The 19597-nt window shown below is 35.9% G+C and overlaps 3 protein-coding genes and 1 long non-coding RNA gene across 5 annotated transcripts; 2 read left to right on the plus strand and 2 right to left on the minus strand.

The window, feature by feature from the left end:
• The first annotated feature begins 4820 nt into the window (after positions 1–4820).
• Positions 4821–8187, plus strand: LOC113321080. Of its 2 annotated transcripts, XM_026568961.1 has the most exons (4): positions 4821–4965; positions 5439–6265; positions 6705–7760; positions 7870–8187. In XM_026568961.1, the coding sequence occupies exons 3-4, from the start codon at positions 7193–7195 to the stop codon at positions 7875–7877; spliced, it is 576 nt and encodes a 191-aa protein (XP_026424746.1). In that variant the 5' UTR covers positions 4821–4965; positions 5439–6265; positions 6705–7192; the 3' UTR covers positions 7878–8187. The 2 variants fall into 2 exon arrangements, with proteins under 2 accessions (XP_026424746.1, XP_026424745.1); XM_026568960.1 differs by having other exon boundaries at positions 5439–7760.
• Positions 8188–8338: 151 nt separating this feature from the next.
• On the minus strand, positions 8339–9141 carry LOC113321081. Its single transcript, XR_003346465.1, has 2 exons — positions 8974–9141; positions 8339–8702 (listed from the first exon to the last, which is right to left on the minus strand). It is a non-coding gene; the product is annotated as an uncharacterized LOC113321081 (long non-coding RNA).
• A 347-nt stretch (positions 9142–9488) lies between these two features.
• On the plus strand, positions 9489–12803 carry LOC113321078 (probable arabinosyltransferase ARAD1). The gene is made up of 2 exons (XM_026568959.1): positions 9489–11119; positions 12008–12803. Exons 1-2 carry the CDS (start codon positions 10157–10159, stop codon positions 12575–12577), a joined length of 1533 nt encoding a protein of 510 aa, XP_026424744.1. The 5' UTR covers positions 9489–10156; the 3' UTR covers positions 12578–12803.
• Positions 12804–12843: 40 nt separating this feature from the next.
• Positions 12844–13983, minus strand: LOC113324445 (probable glutathione S-transferase). Its single transcript, XM_026572765.1, has 2 exons — positions 13591–13983; positions 12844–13390 (listed from the first exon to the last, which is right to left on the minus strand). The coding sequence occupies exons 1-2, from the start codon at positions 13981–13983 to the stop codon at positions 13016–13018; spliced, it is 768 nt and encodes a 255-aa protein (XP_026428550.1). The 3' UTR covers positions 12844–13015.
• Positions 13984–19597: the final 5614 nt, after the last annotated feature.

The following is a 19597-nucleotide window of genomic DNA, read 5'->3' on the forward strand; positions in this document are numbered from 1 at the left end:
CCCCCCCCCCCTTTTCTTCTTCACAATACAAAAAATATATACCAAATAAAGGCGTGTCGTCATTCTCTTAATTATTCTTAATTTAAACTTGCATGGTGGTCATCAATGTGATCTCCCCATATATATTCTTCTTCATTTTGCTTGCATGCATATTTGGTAGACTTAAAAAGAATCGCACCGGTGAGAAAGCAAAATATTTTTAATTCATTTTTCTCCCTCCAATAAGATATTCACGTAGACCCATTTATTTGTTCCAATATTCCACTACCTAACAGGCTTTCCTTAACAGGTAATGCTTTTTCAGCTTCCCAAAACTGGATGTGTAAATATGCGACGACACATGACATAGTAACACACTATAGTGTTTTTTGCTTGCAATTTGCTGAAATTCACACGACTGTTCTTCTGAGCCCCACAAAACCATGATTCAGGGGAAAGCATGTGTACGTGCTTGACCTCCTTGTTTTCAATTAGACCGTCCCACTTGTGTATCATCCCTTCTCTGTCTCGTTTTGGTGTCTCGAGTAATCTTGCTGGTTTTTTTGTGGCAAGCACTGTTTTAGTTTCACATTTCGCCATTTATTTTTGGATGATTGGATTTACTTCTACTTTCTACAAAAGCATTAAAATAGTAATATTAACAACAATATCGAGTCCTAACTAATATAAATATGGGTACAAAATATAGCACATACGTGCTTATCAACACCCCACACTTATATTTTGCTAGTCCTCGAGCAAAACAAAGAAAATTATATCCGCTACACAGCTGGATATGAAGAGTGTGTCTGCTAAACAGCGAGACGGATCCGCTAAACAGCAAGACCGAGAGATGTTAACTAAACAGCGAGACAGATCCGCTAAACAGCAAGATCGAGAGATGTCTGCTAAACAGCTAGACAGAAAGACCTGCTAAAAAGATCGTCATAGAAAATACTCTATTTTTTTTATGTAGACCCGCTAAACAGCTGGTCATAATATGTTTTTTTTAAGCCCAACCAAAATGCCACTTCCCCACACTTAAACATTATATTGTTCTCAATGTAATTGAGTCATCCAACGTAGAAATTAAGATGGGAAATTCAAGCAAACAAATAAAAGATAGAGGAAAGAAATTTTTTTTGATGGGTTGACTCCCATGAAGCAAAATCGTATGGGTTGACTCCCATAAAGCATAATATTTGTGTATCTACTCTCTTGAACAAGGTGATGATACACCAAATTAAGCTACAAAGCATATATATACAGTCTGAAAAGTTGGGGATCAATCCAACAAATCAGGTTAATTGAAAAGATGACCCTGCAACAATAATATTGATTAGTACCCAGAGCGCGAAAACTGAATTCAGTCTTATTCGGAAAACAATTTGAACCTTCCTCATCGTATGCGGTTATCTGAAGTAAATCTGAATCACGGATAATGAGTAAAGATTGTTTAGAGAATTCAACAATCGTTGTACACTCTAAATCTGGTTCTAAATCCGAGGAAATAGATTCCTTTGCTGAGTTGCCTATATTATTTATTGGAGACCGCAATGCATTGACAATGTCAATAAGCATGGGGTCTTCGGAGTCTGCAAAAATGGTCTAAACAAACTGAGATTGGTTCAAAATCAGCAATACCAGTATCAACCTGTTTAACATTCATATCAGCAATTAGAAGATCATAAGATGGGTCAGCAGCACATGAGCTCAATGGAGCAACAATATCATGAATAATCGACTCATCGACTAATGATTTATAGGAATCTCACTATTCAAATAACTAGAAGGTACCTCATTATGAATGTCTACTGTCTCTAAGTTGTTAGACTCAACAATAGTATCCTTTGTATAAACTGGTTCCTCTAAATCATCGTCTGCATATAACTCTTGGCATGCCAGAATTCTCAACCTATGCTCCAAACTGAGCGGTGTATGCTTGTAATACTTCTCATATATCGTTAAAGGCGATTCTTCACTTACTACATGTGGAGCAAAAACTCCATATTGTTGCCTATGCATATTCACCAAGCGTCATCTCAGATGAGGTTGCCTGATAATTTGAATTTCTACGCTTATATTCCGCCAATGTCATATTAGGTGACGTCTCCTGAGAAAAAGTCATCATCCTCAAAAAGGTACCTGAAACAAAATTCTAAAAAAGAAAACAAGTCAAAAGGGAAAAGAAATCCTAAAACAAAAATACTGTACAAAAATAAAATAAAATAAAATAAAAAACCTAACTATTTACAAAATCAAAATACTAATCACAATATTCCTTAGCCGCTTCCCGGCAGCGGCGCCAAAAATTGTTAGGACTTCGGGAAACCCTATATGATAACCGCAATCGCACGGTGTCTAACTAGCAGACATAGGAAATTACGGGTCGAACCCACAGGGAGCGGTGAAAATACTCTAATCAATATCTCTAATAAATTAACCAAAAATGATTTTTGGGATTTTAGAATTGAATTTGAAATAATAAAAATAAATAAATAAAATTAACAAAATACAATGAGAGAGTGTCGGTAACCAGTGTCTACGGATTCCACCATTATTTCTATTCGATGCCGAAAATGATTCATAATTCTAAACACGCGTCTATATCTTTGTTCTATTGCAACACCTATTATCGGTATATTTTCTGTAATATAACTTGCATCTCCTAAGCATAACCCATCAAAGTCTCCAAAGCATGGCTTATCAAATTATAATGGCAAGCAAATCATTGAAACTACGTATTTATGCATTTACGATTATTATTTGCGTCATCTAAGTATAACCCATCAAATGATTTAACCTAAGCATGGATTATCAAATACTATAACAAATAAAATTGCAAAACCATATAAATTAATGCACTTAGGCTATTGTAGTACAAAGACGATGAAGCAACAACAAATATTTTATAGAAAATCAATAGAGCGTAAAGATAAAATTATTTGAATCAATTCATAATTGCCTAAAACAAAATATTATCAATTTATTCATGGTCTATTGCTAGAAATGGTTTCCACCGAAGAACCCTAGTTATGAAATTTAACAAAACATGGAGATGGATTTCTTAAAACCCATAAAAATAAATTACTAGGAAAATTAAAATAAACCAATCGACTGTGCGTCACCACAATCGAATCGCCTCTTCTCCTTTCCCTTGTTTTCTCTAGCCTCCAAACCGGTCTCCCAAAACAGTCACCAGAACCCCCCCTTTTTCTTCTCCACGATACAAAAAATATATACCAAATAAAGGCGTGTCGTCATTCTCTTAATTATCCTTAATTGAAACTTGCATGGTGGTCATCAATGTGATCTCCCAATATATATTCTTCTTCATTTTTCTTGCATGCATATTTGGTAGACTTAAAAAGAATCTCACCGGTGCAAAAGTAAAATCTTTTTAATTCATTTTTCTCCCTCCAATAAGATATTCACGTGGACCCATTTATTTATTCCAATATTCCACTACCTAACAGGCTTTCCTTGACAGCTAATGCCTTTTCAACTTCCCAAAACTGGATGTGTAAATATGCGACGACACATGGCATAGTAACCCACTATAATGTTTTCTGCTTGCAATTTGCTGAAATTCACACGACTGTTCTTCTGAGCCCCACAAAACCATGATTAAGGGGAAAGCATGTGTACGTGCTTGACCTCCTTGTTTTCAATTAGACCGTCCCACTTGTGTATCATCCCTTCTCTGTCTCGTTTTGGTGTCTCGAGTAACCTTGCTGGGTTTTTCGTGGCAAGCACTGTTTTAGTTTCACATTTCGCCATTTATTTTTGGATGATTGGATTTACTTCTACTTTCTACAAAATCATTAAAATAGTATTATTATCAACAATATCGAGTCTTATCTAATATAAATATGGGTACAAAATGTAGCACATACGTGCTTATTAGGGGTCACATTCAGGGACCTGACTTCCCGGTCTGCCACTGTTAGACGTAGCGTAAAGTGTAAAAGAACTTGTTATTTTAAAGAAGACTTGCTACTTTTTTTTTTGATCATCAAACCACAAGTATTTCATTCCACAAAAAAATATTTACATGATGGTTTTAATGAGAAACAGGTACATCATAACATGAAACAGGTACAAAGAAAGATACAAAACGTAAATAAATCGCGAAGAGAAAGAGCTATCTACCGTGATAGTACCCAAATCTTGTACTATGAGATTGGAGAAGGAATGGTATACGAAACTATATTTCGACCAATTTGATAGATTTTTTCTTCTTAGAAAAGAGATGCTCCTATGACAGAGGAGTGATATTCCCAGAAATTCTTCATGTGCAAGAACCCGAACTCAAGATCTATTTTCATGATGAAGAATAAATTGGTCTTTTCCCTTACCGAATTGCCGATGTACTTTTATCAAGAAAACCAAACACGAACAAATCGTAGGAAAGAAACACTATAAAAGTGTAGATAAAATCCCCTAAATAGCGAAGAGAAAATCGCCCTAATGGCGAAGAAATTATTGAATAACAACAAAAATAACTAAAAACAAGAAAGCTTTGCTCAAATATAGTCCTTAGATTAAATCTGAGCAAATGAAGAAGAAGAAGTTGACGAGTTTTTCTTTAATTTTGGAGAAGTGAGAGAGAAGAAGAAGACTATAAAAGGATGAAGGGAAGGGATCGGGTGACATGGTTAATATGACAGTCACTCACAGACTCTGTCAGCCACTCGATATAAAATTTTTCAAGAGCTCATATTAAAACTAAAAACACGCGGGGTTTTTTTACTAACCCGACACCCAGTTTCATGGGTTGACTTTCAAAACTTTATATCTCTTTCATATATTATTTCCTTCGTCCCCCACTCCCCATCCTTCTTCATCCTTCCTCTCTCTGCAAGAAAAGAACCAAAAGTTCTACCAAGATTCAATCACTCGGAACAAAAATATTTCGGGCAAAATTTCTCTTCTTCTATGTTTCATATCCTCGGATATCAACACAGTTACACAAATCAATCACAGGTATGAATCAAATTCAATCACTCAGATGCAACTTTTTTAGGGCGAATATTTGGGTTTAGTTTTGACTTCTTAAGATTAGATATGTCAAATGTCCTGTGTTTAGAAATTTGGGGTTATGATTCAAGTCTTTGATTGTTTCTTCTTCTTCTTTGATTTTGAATTTTTATTTCTCTGGATTTTGATTTTGAATCTTTGAAATATGATGAATTTGGTGATTTTATGATGTAGGTTTGATTGATTTTAGTGTTATACCAAGTACTACTAAACCTAGAAATGTTAATATATTGAAAGTCTAGTTGATTTGATAAATAATTTCATTGATTATCAGTAAAACCACATTTGTCTGATCAACGAATAGTTTGGAAAAACTACAATTTTCTAAACAAATTAACATACCAATTTCTACTTCCTTTACATTGTCTTCCTAATTTTGCGATTTACATTGATTTAATAATTTTGTGATTTATTTACAGAAAGATGACTACTGGAGATGAAATTACTGAACTAGCTATCAATGAGAAGTCATTGAAGCCGTGCTTGGACATGTATTTTTCTTTTATTTGTATCTCACACCGGTCCTTAAGCCTTCCTCTGAGGATTATTATAAAGATTATGGAAGGAGTTTGGGATTTTGTACTCGTGGTAGGTCGTCATATGCTACTGCCCGAGGAACGCTTATAACAAGAGTGGTTTTTGTTTGTAGTTGTGAAGGAATTCACCAAAGTAAACCAAATAAACCAGATCAAGGCGACAGAGTGCTTAAAAGGAAGAGAAACACTTCAACCATTAGGACAGATTGTAAGTCTATGGTATGCATAGCTTTGAACATAGAACTGAACACGTGCTATATCAACAAATTCATAGAAGATCACAATCATGAAATGATCTCTCCTGGAAAGAGACATCTCATGAGGGCAAACAAGGTAATGCCTCCTGCTGCGCGATGTTTGGCAGAAACATTCAACAAGCAGAAACTCCAAGTTGGCAAGGTTGCATCACTTTTGGGGGAAAGTGGGAATATTGGATTCATAGCAAGGGATGTTTACAACCATTTGAGAATGTTAGAGAATCTCTTATAGAAGTGGGTGATGCGGAAGCTATAATGAACCATTTTAAGAAGAGAAAAATTGAAAATCCAAGTTTCTATTATGCAGTACAAGTTGATGCAGTAGGGAGGGCAAAAAATATATTTTGGTTGATGCACGTTCAAGAATAGCATACAGTCGTTTTGTAGATGCAGTATCATTTGATAGTACGTATAAGACTAACAAATATAGTATGCCTTTTGCTCCATTCACAGGTACGAACCATCATCGTCAATCAATTACTTTTGGATTTGCATTATTAGGCGATGAAAGTGAAAACACCTATACTTGGTTATTTGAGACTTTGCTTGAAGCAATGGGAGGTCGTCCTCCAATCTCTATACTTACTGACCAAGATCAGTCCATTACCAATGCTATTGCAATTGCGTTCCCCAATATTCGTCACCGTTTTTTGCTTGTGGCACATTAAGAAAAAATTTGGCGAGAAACTAAGCCATATGTTTTTAAAAAAATCAAAATTCAAATAAACCATAAAGGCGGTTATTCATTTTACATACACAGTTGAGGATTTTGAAAATAAGTGGCAGTCCATGTTGAATGATTTTAATTTGACAGATAATACATGGCTTGATGACTTGTTTGTTATTCGTGAGAAATGGATACCTGTGTATAATAGGGGCACATTCTTTGCAGGGATGAATCGGACACAAAGAAGTGAGAGTATAAATTCCTTCTTTAATGGTTATGTGAACTCTAGGACATCTCTACGGGAGTTTGTTGAAAGTTGTGATCAAGCTTTAGAACGGATTTTTGTACGAGAACGAGAGGAAGACTACAGGTCTATCCATATGAAGCGTATATTTGTTTCTCATGATTTATTGGTTAAGCATGCAGCTGGGATCTATACTCGTAATGTCTTTAATAAAGTGCATAAAGAGTTCATCACTATCTTAAAATACCGGTCCGACATACTTAATCAGGATGGTGACGAAATCACTTATAGAGTGTACTGGGCAGTGGATGAAAAGGTAATAGAAGAAATGATTGTGAAGATAAATGAGGTAAGAAAAAAGGGTACATGTGACTGCCATAACTTCGAGTTTGTTGGCTTAATGTGTAGGCATTTGCATCATATTCTAATATTTCGGTAATATGCAAGGGAGATTCCATCTCATTTTATTATGGAAAGGTGGACAAAAAGAGAAAATAGATCTCAAGTTTTAGGATTTGACAGTGTGATAATGAAAGATGATAAGTCTGGAATGGAAGCCATGAGAATAAGTCATTATTGTCAAAGGTCAACGAAGCTAGCTTATATAATGGGTAAATCAGAAAAAGCATATGATGTGGCAATGGATTTACTTAACCAAGCATTTGAGAAAGTTAGGGAAATTGACATGTTGGAGCTTGGACAAGAACTAGGGAATGATATGGAGGAATTAGGTGATAATGTTGAACCAATAGTTACAGATAAGTCGTACACCATGAATGGATCAGTAGCTAATGATGAGTCATGTGCCAGTTTCCCTGCAAAGAAGATGGGAAACCCACGCATTAGCCAAACGAAAGGAAGAAAATCTGACAAAGAAAAAGCAAGTGCTGAAGGTAACTCTCGCTTTAAGAGTGGTATAGAACTAAATAAGAAAGTGAGAACTTGCATAACTTGTAAAGAGGTAAACGTGAATTATGACAGTCGCAATTGCCCAATGAAAAAACAAACTCAGCTGCTGTGTGATTCAAGTAACATGGGTATGTATGTCGAGTTTTTTTAACCTTATTTTCTTTCATTAAGTTATATTTCAGTGTTTGTTCGTGGTTTGGACTACAAAATATTTAAAAAAATTCATAACTGTTTCAGGTAATTGATAGAATGTGTTCTAAGAAAGGATTTCACATCTCAACCACAATGGCTGGCTTGTATATATAAGGCAAGGAATCAGACGTACTTTTGAAGGGGATAAATGAATAGATGACTATATGCCATGGGAGCTGACATTACTGGTCCTTGCAACTGTGATTTTTTGTATATTTTCCAACTGTAATGAATATGGATTCCGAAGTTGTGGATGTCAGTTGTATTTTTTGCAATTGTGTTTTTTGTATATATAACGCGCAGCGCAGGCTTCTTGTTAATATTATTTCAACTTTTGTTAAGGCAATGCTAAGCTTTTTTATATGCAGTATAGTTTTGATGTCAGCTTTTTTTTTTTGATTAAGAAAGAAGCTTTTTTGATGTCAACTCCTTTCTACATACTGCATATATATCTGTTAAGTTGGTCTTGCCTAGAAGTGGTGGTTTATTTTCAGTGCTCACTAATGCATACGACTTCCCAAACATATTGTTGTGCATTATCATTTCAGTTTATATTTTAGTACAGTCCCTGTTTTGGTATCACCATTCATCTGACAATAAAGAGAATGGAAACTTTCAATGTCTAGAACAAGTGAACCAGTTATGTCTAGTTCCAGACAGCACTAAAAAACACCCCTTACTCCTTGCCATTCATTTACAAAGCTCCAGACAACACTAATTTGAAAATTAAAACAAGAAACAAAACGTTGAACAAAGAGCAAACTGAACAAACGGCAGTCCCAATTGCTACTGACACAAAAGATGTTTGCAAACTGAATCTTTTTAGCATTATCAATCTTCCGAATTCCAAACATATCCGTTAGCTAAACTAGAACCACCTGTAACACAATACAAATATATAATTAAGAGATCATATTTTAGATAATTCTCATGTAACATCAAAACCGGGACTTTTCTTTAGAAATCTATTAAATTGAGAAGAAATTAAGCAAGGATCGAAAATTTAATTGAATCCAAGATGTATTTAGGTTTAAAAACCCCATCAATCTTGAAGAGAACATAAATTAAGGAAGAGTTTTAAACAATTCCTAAATCAAAACCCTAGAAACTGATTTAAAATTGAATACAATAACAAAAAATCTAGCTCACCTAAAAGAAACAAGGAACAATTTTGGTATTTCAAAATCACATCTATTGACTATAGAAAAGAAACAAGTAATTCCATTTGTCGTAGAAGTGAACGATTAGCCGGGAGAGATTGAGAAACTAACCATCTGCTGTAAGTAAGAAAGAGAAATATGAGAGTTTAGATAAGAAAGAGAAGATTCGAGAATTTTTCCCGGGTCATGGATAATTAACTAAAACCCGCGTGTTTTTAATTTTAATCTGAACCCTTGAAGTTTTTTATATCGAGTGGCTGACAGAGTCTGTGAGTGTCTCTGTCATATTAACCATGTCACTGGATCCCTTCCCAAGGATGAATATGTCGTATGTTATTCCTAGAAGACTTGCTACTTGTAAAGTGTAAAAGAACTTGTCATTCAAAGTTAGCTTGGGACATATACCGACAGTTCCTCATGTAAAGTTAAGATTAATTTGAAATGTATATTAACCGGTCGTGATTGGTAAGAGTAAACATAGTAGCGTGAATATTTCGCTCCTGAACCTCAAGATTCAGCGAAGAAAGGCAAGAGACGGAGTAAGAACAGAGCAACGTGCCGGTTCAACAGATTAGACCCCCATACTTGCGCCTTTCTTTCATATCTTTCTTTCACCAAACAAATAGAGAAAGAAAAGAAGAAAGAAAAAAAAGAGGAGAGAGAAAGGCACCAGAGAAGAGAGAGCTTCGATCAACCATGTCTTGTCCCTCAAATTTTTCTACACAGTATCAATAGCATTGATTGATTTTTTTGTTTTATCAATTTCACCCCTTTTCATCATCAAATCCAGCTTTCTTTATTCCATTCCTCTAGTTTCTCTCTGTTTCTCCCTTCTCTTAAGGGTTGTTGGGATACTATTGTTAATGTCAGCTACTTCCTTGTTGGGTTAGTCTCTTTTCTATTGAATGTCGAAGATTTATGGGTTTTCAGAGACATGAAGTTATATTGAGTAATGGGTCATGAATGACATTCTCAGAACATTAAAAACGAGGTTTTGAATGCTCAAATGGCTGACAATAAGGTATCGTGATTTATTTCCAGAAATTATCAGAAGAGTATTTTGGTAATGTATTTGTGTTTATGTTAATGGTGATTAAATTTTGGGATTTTTTATAGCTGTTTCATTTATTTCAATGGCAAATATTTGTTAGTGGTGATTATTCTGGCTTAGAATGAAGATGGCTGATAAGAATAGCCATTCATCTGGATCTATTTCTAGAAAATCATTGATCTTTCTTTTCATGGTTTCAACGATTGTTTTCATCTTCTCGTGGTTCTTTGTCTTACGGTCAACTGGGCATCCTCAGTTGATTGACTACACATCCTTCACTAGTTCAAAAAATTTGGCAACAATTGATAATGGGAATCGCCAATCGAGAAACCCAAATGATGTCCAACCCTCAATGAGGGATCCTTTGGAGACAACATCTGATTCCTCAGATTCTTCGGACGGAAGTCTAGAAGCAGCATTAGTGGTTAAGGATGTTGCGAGCTGTGCTTCCAATAAAATTGCTTTAAAAGTGTTCATGTATGACTTACATCCTGAATTCCATTTTGGGCTCTTAGATTGGAAACCTGAAGGGGGGAAAGTTTGGCCTGATATCCAAACTAAAATTCCTGATTATCCTGGTGGGTTGAACTTGCAACACAGCATTGAATATTGGCTTACATTAGATCTTCTCTCTTCAAATTTTCCTAATCGTAATGGGGCTCGAAGTGCAGTAAGAGTATTTAACTCTAGTGAGGCTGATGTTGTCTTTGTCCCATTCTTTTCTTCTTTGAGCTATAACCGTTATTCCAAGTCAAAGTCGCCTCATAAGAAGAGTGTAAATTATTCGTTACAAGATAAATTAGTGAAGTTTTTGACTGAGCAAGAGGAATGGAAAAGGTCAGGAGGACGAGATCATGTAATCTTGGCACATCATCCGAATAGTATGTTGGACGCAAGAATGAAGCTGTGGCCAGCTATGTTCATACTCTCGGATTTTGGAAGGTATCCTCCAAATATAGCTAATGTTGAGAAAGATGTGATTGCTCCTTACAAGCACGTTATCAGAACGTTTGTTGATGATTCATCTGGATACGACGATAGGCCAACTTTATTGTATTTTCAAGGAGCTATTTACAGGAAAGATGTAAGTACCCTCTTCACGTTTCTTGTCATATCTGTTAGCTGGCTTTCTTTTTTAATTTCGATGATATATCTCCTATAGCTAATTTATCTGTCAGTCATGCTTTATCTTCAAATTGAAACAAACTGTTATCGGCCCTGTATTTCTTTTCATGGGTTTTGTATAAAGACAGTATTTAGATCACCATAGAGCAATCTTTAAATGCAAAATTGCAAACTATAGAAGAAATTTAGGTATTCCATCTCGAATGAAGCAGTACGATTGTTTATGCCTTTCTTTTCTCCATTTACTTAAAGCTTAGACTCTCAAAAATTGATAAAAACATTAGAACAATGGCTGATATTCTGTTTAGCGACCTACAAAATATAAATATAGCGCAGAGCGAGAGAGAAAAATATATTGATACTGGTGATTGGTAAACTCAAATTATTGTTGCTGGCTCGAAATTTCAAAGAAGATAATTGCAGGGGAAGATGTGATTGGGTTTTAATTACTGTTGTTACCTGATGTTAAGAAGTGATGGGAGGTGGATCATTCTTGCTGAAAAGGGGTCCTGGAGAGTGCAAACGAATTTTGTTGTTTTTGAAATGTTGAAAAAGGTGACATGATTTAGAGTTAGTGAAAAGGTTGAATGTCTCAAGTTCATTACCGTTCTTTCATTGTCTGGGAGAAAACTTTGTCTGTAGGTTAGATGGTTAGGATGTACCTTTTCACTCGTGTCAAGCAAAAAAGATCTAAGCATGTCTCTCCAACAAACCAAAATTAGTTTTGGTTCTTTGGTTATCAGAAGTTTTACCACATTTTTCATCGTATTTACATTACTACAAGATGAAGAATCTTGATTCGTTATTGGAATGATGGAGTTTAATTGTGTTTGTTTTTGTTTCTCAGGGTGGGTTCGTGAGACAGGAGCTATTTTATCTTCTGAAAGACGAAAAAGATGTTCACTTCTCTTTTGGAAGTGTTCAAAAGGATGGGGTCCACTCAGCTACCAAGGGTATGCACGCCTCAAAGTTCTGCCTTAACATTGCAGGTGATACCCCATCATCTAATCGTCTGTTTGATGCAATCGCAAGCCATTGTGTCCCTGTAATAATCAGCGATGAGATAGAACTTCCCTATGAAGATGTTCTTGACTACTCTGAGTTTTGCATATTTGTACGCACTTCCGATGCTATCAAGGAAAAGTTTCTTATAAATCTGATTAGGAATATCAGCAAGGCCGAGTGGACTAGGATGTGGAACAAGTTGAAAGAAATTGAAGGGTTATACGAATTTCAATACCCATCAAAAGAAAACGATGCCGTTCAAATGATATGGCAGGCAGTGGCACGAAAAGTTCCTGCTATCAGATTGAAGTTACATAAGTCATGGCGGTTCTCTCTGACTGGTACTAAACGACCTTCAACAATTGTTCCATGGTCGAAATCGAAGCACTTGTTCCGAGAATTAAGAGTGTAATACCTGTATCTTTTTTGTTCTATTCTTTTGGTTTCATTTTTCTCTCGCTTTCTTCTTTTAATATATGCAGATTGTAGAGTATCAACACTAGATCGATGATGTAATTTGCTGCACTAGAAAGGTGAGAACACATTTGTTTTCTCATTGCAGATTTTGAGCTCTTCAAATGTATTGTAATTCTAAGTGTCATTTGAATCGATGTGTTGATTTTTCTCGTGGATTAGAATTAGACAATCTTTTCGCTCTACCAGTTGAAATACTGTTACTGTGATAATATGATTTACCATTGCATATGCTCCGTCAAAAGTTAAGACAATAAACTTCAATTACCCAAACAGAGCTAACTATCACGTAGTACAAATTTAATATTGCTAACTTGAAACTAGAACACCACGAAATACTCTTAATGACACCTTAAACATAATATTTTATCTCCAGTCAAGCCTTGACATATTCAAGTATTATTTGGCGAAGGCCTTTCGCATATTCAAGGAGCTTATCAGTGGCAGGAATTGTTTCTTTGACCTCATTTTGTTCTCCAAAATCTCGAAGCCATGACTCAAATCTAGGATATGTGCCGGAATCTACCAGCTTAATCCCAGCAACTTCCTCGAACACCCAAAGCCAGTAAGATCCACATCCGAGAACAATGTCCAGGAACCCAATTTTTTCGCCACCAAAGAATCGTCTGCCTTTGAAGAAGCCGTGTTCTAGCTCTTCTTCAAGAAGTTTCAGGTGGTTGTGCACTTGCTCCACTGCAGCTGTCTGTTCTTCCCCTACAGATTGGAAGACTGCTCCTACAGAGGGACCTAACTGCACCACCACCAGCCAAAGAAAATTAGTAATTAGAAGTGTTAGACCGGGGTCTGGTGAGCCTGACACTTCAAAAATGAAAAATCATGCCCATCCTTAGTAATCTTTGGGTAAGGAACATTAAGGCATGGTTCTGCTAATTTACACATAAAAACTATTAATCCACTCACTACATTAGACTAATCAAAAGTACAACATACCTTATTATCAATGAAGTGAGACCAAAACCGTATTTTAGCATTTTCATAAGGATCAGTTGTGGACAGAATCGGGTGTTGAGTTCCGGTCCAAGCCTCGTCAATATAGTGAAGAATGACGATAGATTCGGCGACTGGGTTTTCATTGTGTACAAGAATGGGAACCTTTTTGTGAACCGGGTTATACGACAAGAGTTGTTCACTCTTGTTAGTAAGATCTTCCTCTATGTATTCATATTCTACTCCTTTTAGTTTCAGAGCAAGTTTTACCCTGTGAGTATATGAACTAGCCCATGAACCATACAATTTCACACTCCGCTTATTCACTTCTACTGCAACCCGAGATGCATCGGATGATGCAGATTCAGACTGAATAGGTTGAGGAGATGAACTCATGACTAATTAATTGAAATGTGAGGTGGTAGAAGAAAATGTAGTGTGGGTTCAATTTATAGAGAGGAGAGATCTTGCTAGGGTTTGTTTTTGTACGTTAGAAGCTTGCATTCACTTAGGTGAGAAGTCACTGTAGTCAGGAATAGTTTTAGACTATCGTAGGTAGGTCTTGCTTGCTTGTTTTGGCCAATCTGACAAGGTGTCTGTCAGACATGATGACTTGGTTGGCAAGTATATGATTTTCGAGACTTTTGGGTTTCCTGCACACGCTTCCGTTCATGGGTAAACAATGGGTTAATTTTTAAAAGAATTATTTGTTACAGGTATTGAAATGTGGCCGGTTACATGCTGACACCGGAGAGAAAACAAAGGTTTTTACTAACAGATTATTATGGGTCGTGGTTTTCCCATACTAGCTAGCTCAGTTATCGGGGTTTATTTCATCTCTTGTTTAAACTGGGATTGTCATGAAGAGCCAAGGTGAGTTTATATCTGAACCAAGCATCACGCGCGCACATCCCGCAAAATTGTTGAAAAATTAGACAACATTAACACTGTTGAGGCACACATAAATCACTGTCTTATAGCGCACTTTTCGAATTTGAACAAAATTGATTATTCATTTCACATGCACCCCTACCAAAGGGGCGCAGCAAGTATAATGCCATAATTTCTTTAAAAAAAAGAATCGAAACAAAAACTAGTGTCCAACGAAAATTTCAAGTCTTTTTTTCTTTTTTTTGACGCGATCACCGCGGGAATTGAACCACAACTTATAGTCCCTGGCCAACTGGACTAATGCCAGTTGGTTGAAAATTTCAAGTTGGGAAAATTTCTAAATGTAAACATTTTTGTTTGTTCGAGTGGTGAAGCCAATTGACGAAGCTAGCATTGAAAGGTTTCAATCGTCAGAAGTTGTTACTGTTAGTGGATCTCGATCTTGTTCAATCAATCAGAGTTTCGTGAGCCCGAAAGTAATAGTGAAGCAAGCAGTGCTTCCTTGATGACATCACACATACAAAAAAACTATTTCAAACTACATTCCACCGCGAATAACATTTTGCTTTGAAACAGTTCTTTTTTCTTTCCAGTTTTCTTTTTTTTTTTTTTTTTTTTTTTCTGTATTAATATAAAACATTTTTTTCGAGGCATAAAAGTGAAGGCCTGCTACACTACAGTCAGAAAGGCATTTAGACAACGAGTTGAGTTTCAAATAAATATTCGCATATCACCTACATTATCTTGTTCTTACTCATATCAATACCCGAGAATTGTTTTTTATACTGAGTGTTAGAATCCTTCATGTCAGTTTGCTATGTTCGTAAGAAGGAAATCCAGGCTAGATTTACTGGGATTTTGTTGCTCTTACTAAGAAATCAAACTTCGTTGCTATCAACCGCTATCTCCCACTGGTTTTTAATTAATTTTGCTCAACCAATGGAGCATCAGCCACCGTACCGTGTAAACCATCCAATAACTCTGCTCCAGCAAAACCATCTCAACCATCTTTCCCCCTGACATCCAACACCACCACGCTTGAAAAGCTTCACAACCCCCCACAACTTTTGGCTATTCCAAGACCAAGCAATCATGATGAAGCCGTAGCACCGCCCAACCCTTTCCGAAAAGGTTTCACTTACTACTATTAGTACGTGAAAAATCAGTGTGTATTAAGATAATAAAGAGGAAGAAACATAAATTGTTGCATTCTATTTTTAGGATAGATACTCACCTTATTTAATATATTTCCTAGTTTATAGGTCTTTCCTATATTGAGAATATTGAGCTCTATATATACTATGAGTTGTGTAACCAATTGAATAACTAAAAATAATAAGAGATTCTTTTATATCTTTATGTTTGAACTTGGTATCAGAGTTAGGGTTCTTGAATCATGGGCAGTGATTCAGAACTATATGAGAGATCTGGCAAACTAAAACATAAAAAGAAGATGGAAACATCTAACAGATCTTCCCCCATTATTGTTCAATCTGAAGGTGCTATATTCAAGGCAGGAATTATTCTCGATGAAACCAAGTATGATTTGTGGTTACAAATCAGGGAGATGCATATCGCTGAGAAAAAAAAAGTTCTTTTTTTCTAGGCAAGACAAAAAAAACCTACTGAAGAAGATGAGGGATATGAAAAGTGGTACACAGATAATCAAAAAGTCAAGAGATGGTTGTTGATGTCCATGTCACCAGAAATCATGAAGAGATATATTTGATTACCTACTTCTTGAGATATTTGGGAATCACTATCTAAAGCCTTTTATGATGGAGATGATGAACTACAGGTATTTACTCTCAATCAACGGGCGTTTTCTGCAAAACAAAATGGCAGAGTACTCTCTATTTATTACGAAGAGCTAACTGAAATCTTTGGAGAGTTGGATCATCGTGATAAAGTGATTATGGAGAATACAAATGATATTGAAACCTATCGAAAATCAATTCAACGTCTAAGGGTGCATATCTTCCTTGCTGGGTTAGATGAAAGTTTTGAGCAGATCCGTGGTAAAATCTTGAGAAAGGATCTTATTCCTGAATTGGAATTATGTTATGCAATTGTTCGTCGTGAATCTGTTTGACGTATAATGATGGTTAAAGAATGGGAAGCAATTAAACCTTTTGTTAAGATAACTCGGAACTGGTTACAATAAAAAAGGATCCTTTCAGGGACATTCAAAGGAGGTGGACAAGTTTATACTCAAGTGTACCCATTCTAATCAAAATGGACATACAAAAGATATTTGTTTTGAGTTGGTTGGATATCCAGAATGGTGGGATCAACATCTCGAGAGGAAGAAGGAGTCAAAAAAGAATTTTAATGCTGCTTCGGCTTCAACAAAAAAAAAAAAGGATTTTATGGAAACATCTGCATCAGTTGCAAGAGCAGGTAATGATGGTAAGGTTTAAAATATCTCTTCACTTGTTTCGAATAATTCATGGATAGTTGATTCTGGTGCTACAGACCATATGATATTTGATTCTAGATAAATTTCATCTATTAAACCATCTATACAAAAAAGAGTCTCCACTACAAATGGCTCACAAGCTCCAATTACTTGTGAAGGATCAGTATCCCTCACTGAAACTTTGAACTTAGATTCCGTCTTGGTAGTTCCCACCTTAGATTGTAACTGTTATCAGTTTCCCAAATAATTAATACTTTACATTGTGTGGTAATTTTTTGGCCTGACTCTTGTGTATTTAAGAACATCAAAACGAGGCAAACGATTGGTTATGGTGTTAATTGTGGGAGGATATATTACTTGGATCTGGTGTCGAGTAGTTTTGATAAGCTGCGTCAAGCTCTACTTGTTGATGGTTCCGAGGGGGAGAGACAGAAATCTCAAATCTTGTTATCGCATCGACGATTAGGAAATGCGTCGTTTGGATACTTGAAAAAGTTAATTCCTAGTTTGTTTGCAAAACTTGATATCTCTAGTTTTCATTGTGAAGTATGTGAACTTGCAAAAATCCATCGTGCTTCTTTTGCACTATCTTTCAATAAGAGTCCAGTTCCTTTTATGGTTATACATTCTGATGTTTGGGGGTCATGTAATGTCACTACTTTGGGTGGTTCAAAGTGGTTTGTTATGTTTATTGATGCACCAGGATGACTAGGGTGTGTCTAATGAAGACTAAAAGCGAAGTTACTTCGTTATTTCAATGGTTTTATAAAATGATGAGTACTCAGTACAACAAACAAGTTCAAGTACCGCGTAGTGAAAATGGTAGTGAATATATGGATTCTGACTTTCAACATTTTTTTTTGGAAGGACATGAAATTATTCATCAAAATACATATTCTAATACATCTCAGCAAAATGGAGTAGCTGAGAGAAAAAATCGTCACCTATTGGAAGTTTTTCGTGCTTCATTGATAGAAGCACATATGCCATTTTTATACTAGGGTGAGGCACTTACTTCTGCAGCATATCTTATAAATAGAGTACCTTCTAGTACAATTGTGTTTCAGACACCATATCAAGCTCTTACTGAAGCAGTTGTCGCTCCTAGTATTCCAAATTTCCCACCTTAGGTGTTTGGTTGTGTAGATTTTGTACATCTATACAAGAGTCAACGTGATATGTTGGCTCCTCGAGCTTTGAAATGTGTATTTGTAGGATGTGCAACAACAACAAAAGGGATACCGTTGTTATCATGCTCCAACTAAACTAATATTCGTTACTTTGGATGTTGTATTTCATGAAGATTCCATGTATTTTTCATGTGAGTCTGAACTTCAGGGGGAGTACCACAAGGAAATTCAGACTCTTAACTATGATGACGATATATCTGATATTGATATATCTGTTATTACTATCCCTGATGATATAATCAGTCAATCTATTGATGAAGAAATTATAAGAGATGAAGAAGTTTCGAGAGGATGATAACAGAAATAGGAAATGCAGTATCTGATCAAAATATTGAAATTCAAGAAGAAGTTCTAAGAGAAGAAATTCCAGAGTCTACAATATTTCAAGAAGATGAAACACCTAACCAATCGTCTGCCGAGGATGTTCCTGAAATGTCAAGAAAACAGCTTCCGCAGCGCATAAACAGAGGTAATACAAACCCACATATGAACCAGAAATCTCTAATAAGGTCAAGTACCCTATGAGCCATTATGTCTCTACCCACAGTTTGTCTGAAAAAAATAAGGCATTCGTGAATCGACTATCTACTGTTTTTATTCCTAACAATGTGAAGGAAGCATTAGCTCATCCAAAATGGAAGGCGACTATGGACGAAGAAGAGAAATCCTTAAGAGAAAATGGTACTTGGGATTATGTTGATTGTCCAGAAGGAAGAAATATTGTGGGATGTCGTTGGGTCTTCACCATTAAATACAAGGAAAATGGTGAGATTGAACGCTATAAAGCAAGATTAGTTGCTAAGGGATACAACCAAACTTATGGAATAGATTATACTTACACTTTTGCTCCTGTAGCTAAAATCAACACAGTGCGAGTCTTGTTATCTCTCGCTACAAACTTGGAATGGCCTTTACAGCAGTTCGATGTAAAAAATTCCATTTTGTATGGTGAATTATCTTAAGAAGTGTACATGGAGCTTCCACCAGGTATTCCGATTTCTTCATCCCATAGTAAAAAGGTATGTAAGTTAAACAAATCATTGTATGGAGTGAAACAATCTCCAAGAGCATGGTTTGGAAGATTTACCAAGTCTATGAGGAACTTTGGATATCGTCAGAGTAACTCTGATCATACTTTGTTCATAAAGAAAAGAAAATATAACATTACAGCTCTCATCATATATGTGGATGACATGGTGGTGACAGGAAATGATCCATAAGAGAGAAGATCCTTATAGAACTACTTGTCTAAGGAATTTCAAATGAAAGACCTTGGTTCGCTAAAATACTTTCTTGGAATTGAAGTATCTCGATCTAGTAAGGGAATTTTCTTATCACAAAGAAAATATATCCTTGATTTATTACAAGAAGTTGGCATGTCAGCATGTCAACCAGTTCATACACCTATGAAAGAAAGAGCGAAACTATGTATTGAGCCTGATCAAGTACCTGTTGATAAAGGAAGATCTCAAAGACTTGTGGGAATATTTGAAGGCTACTGTGAAGTTCA

Source organism: Papaver somniferum, chromosome 11, assembly GCF_003573695.1.
Source record: "Papaver somniferum cultivar HN1 chromosome 11, ASM357369v1, whole genome shotgun sequence".
NCBI classification, from domain to species: domain Eukaryota; kingdom Viridiplantae; phylum Streptophyta; class Magnoliopsida; order Ranunculales; family Papaveraceae; genus Papaver; species Papaver somniferum.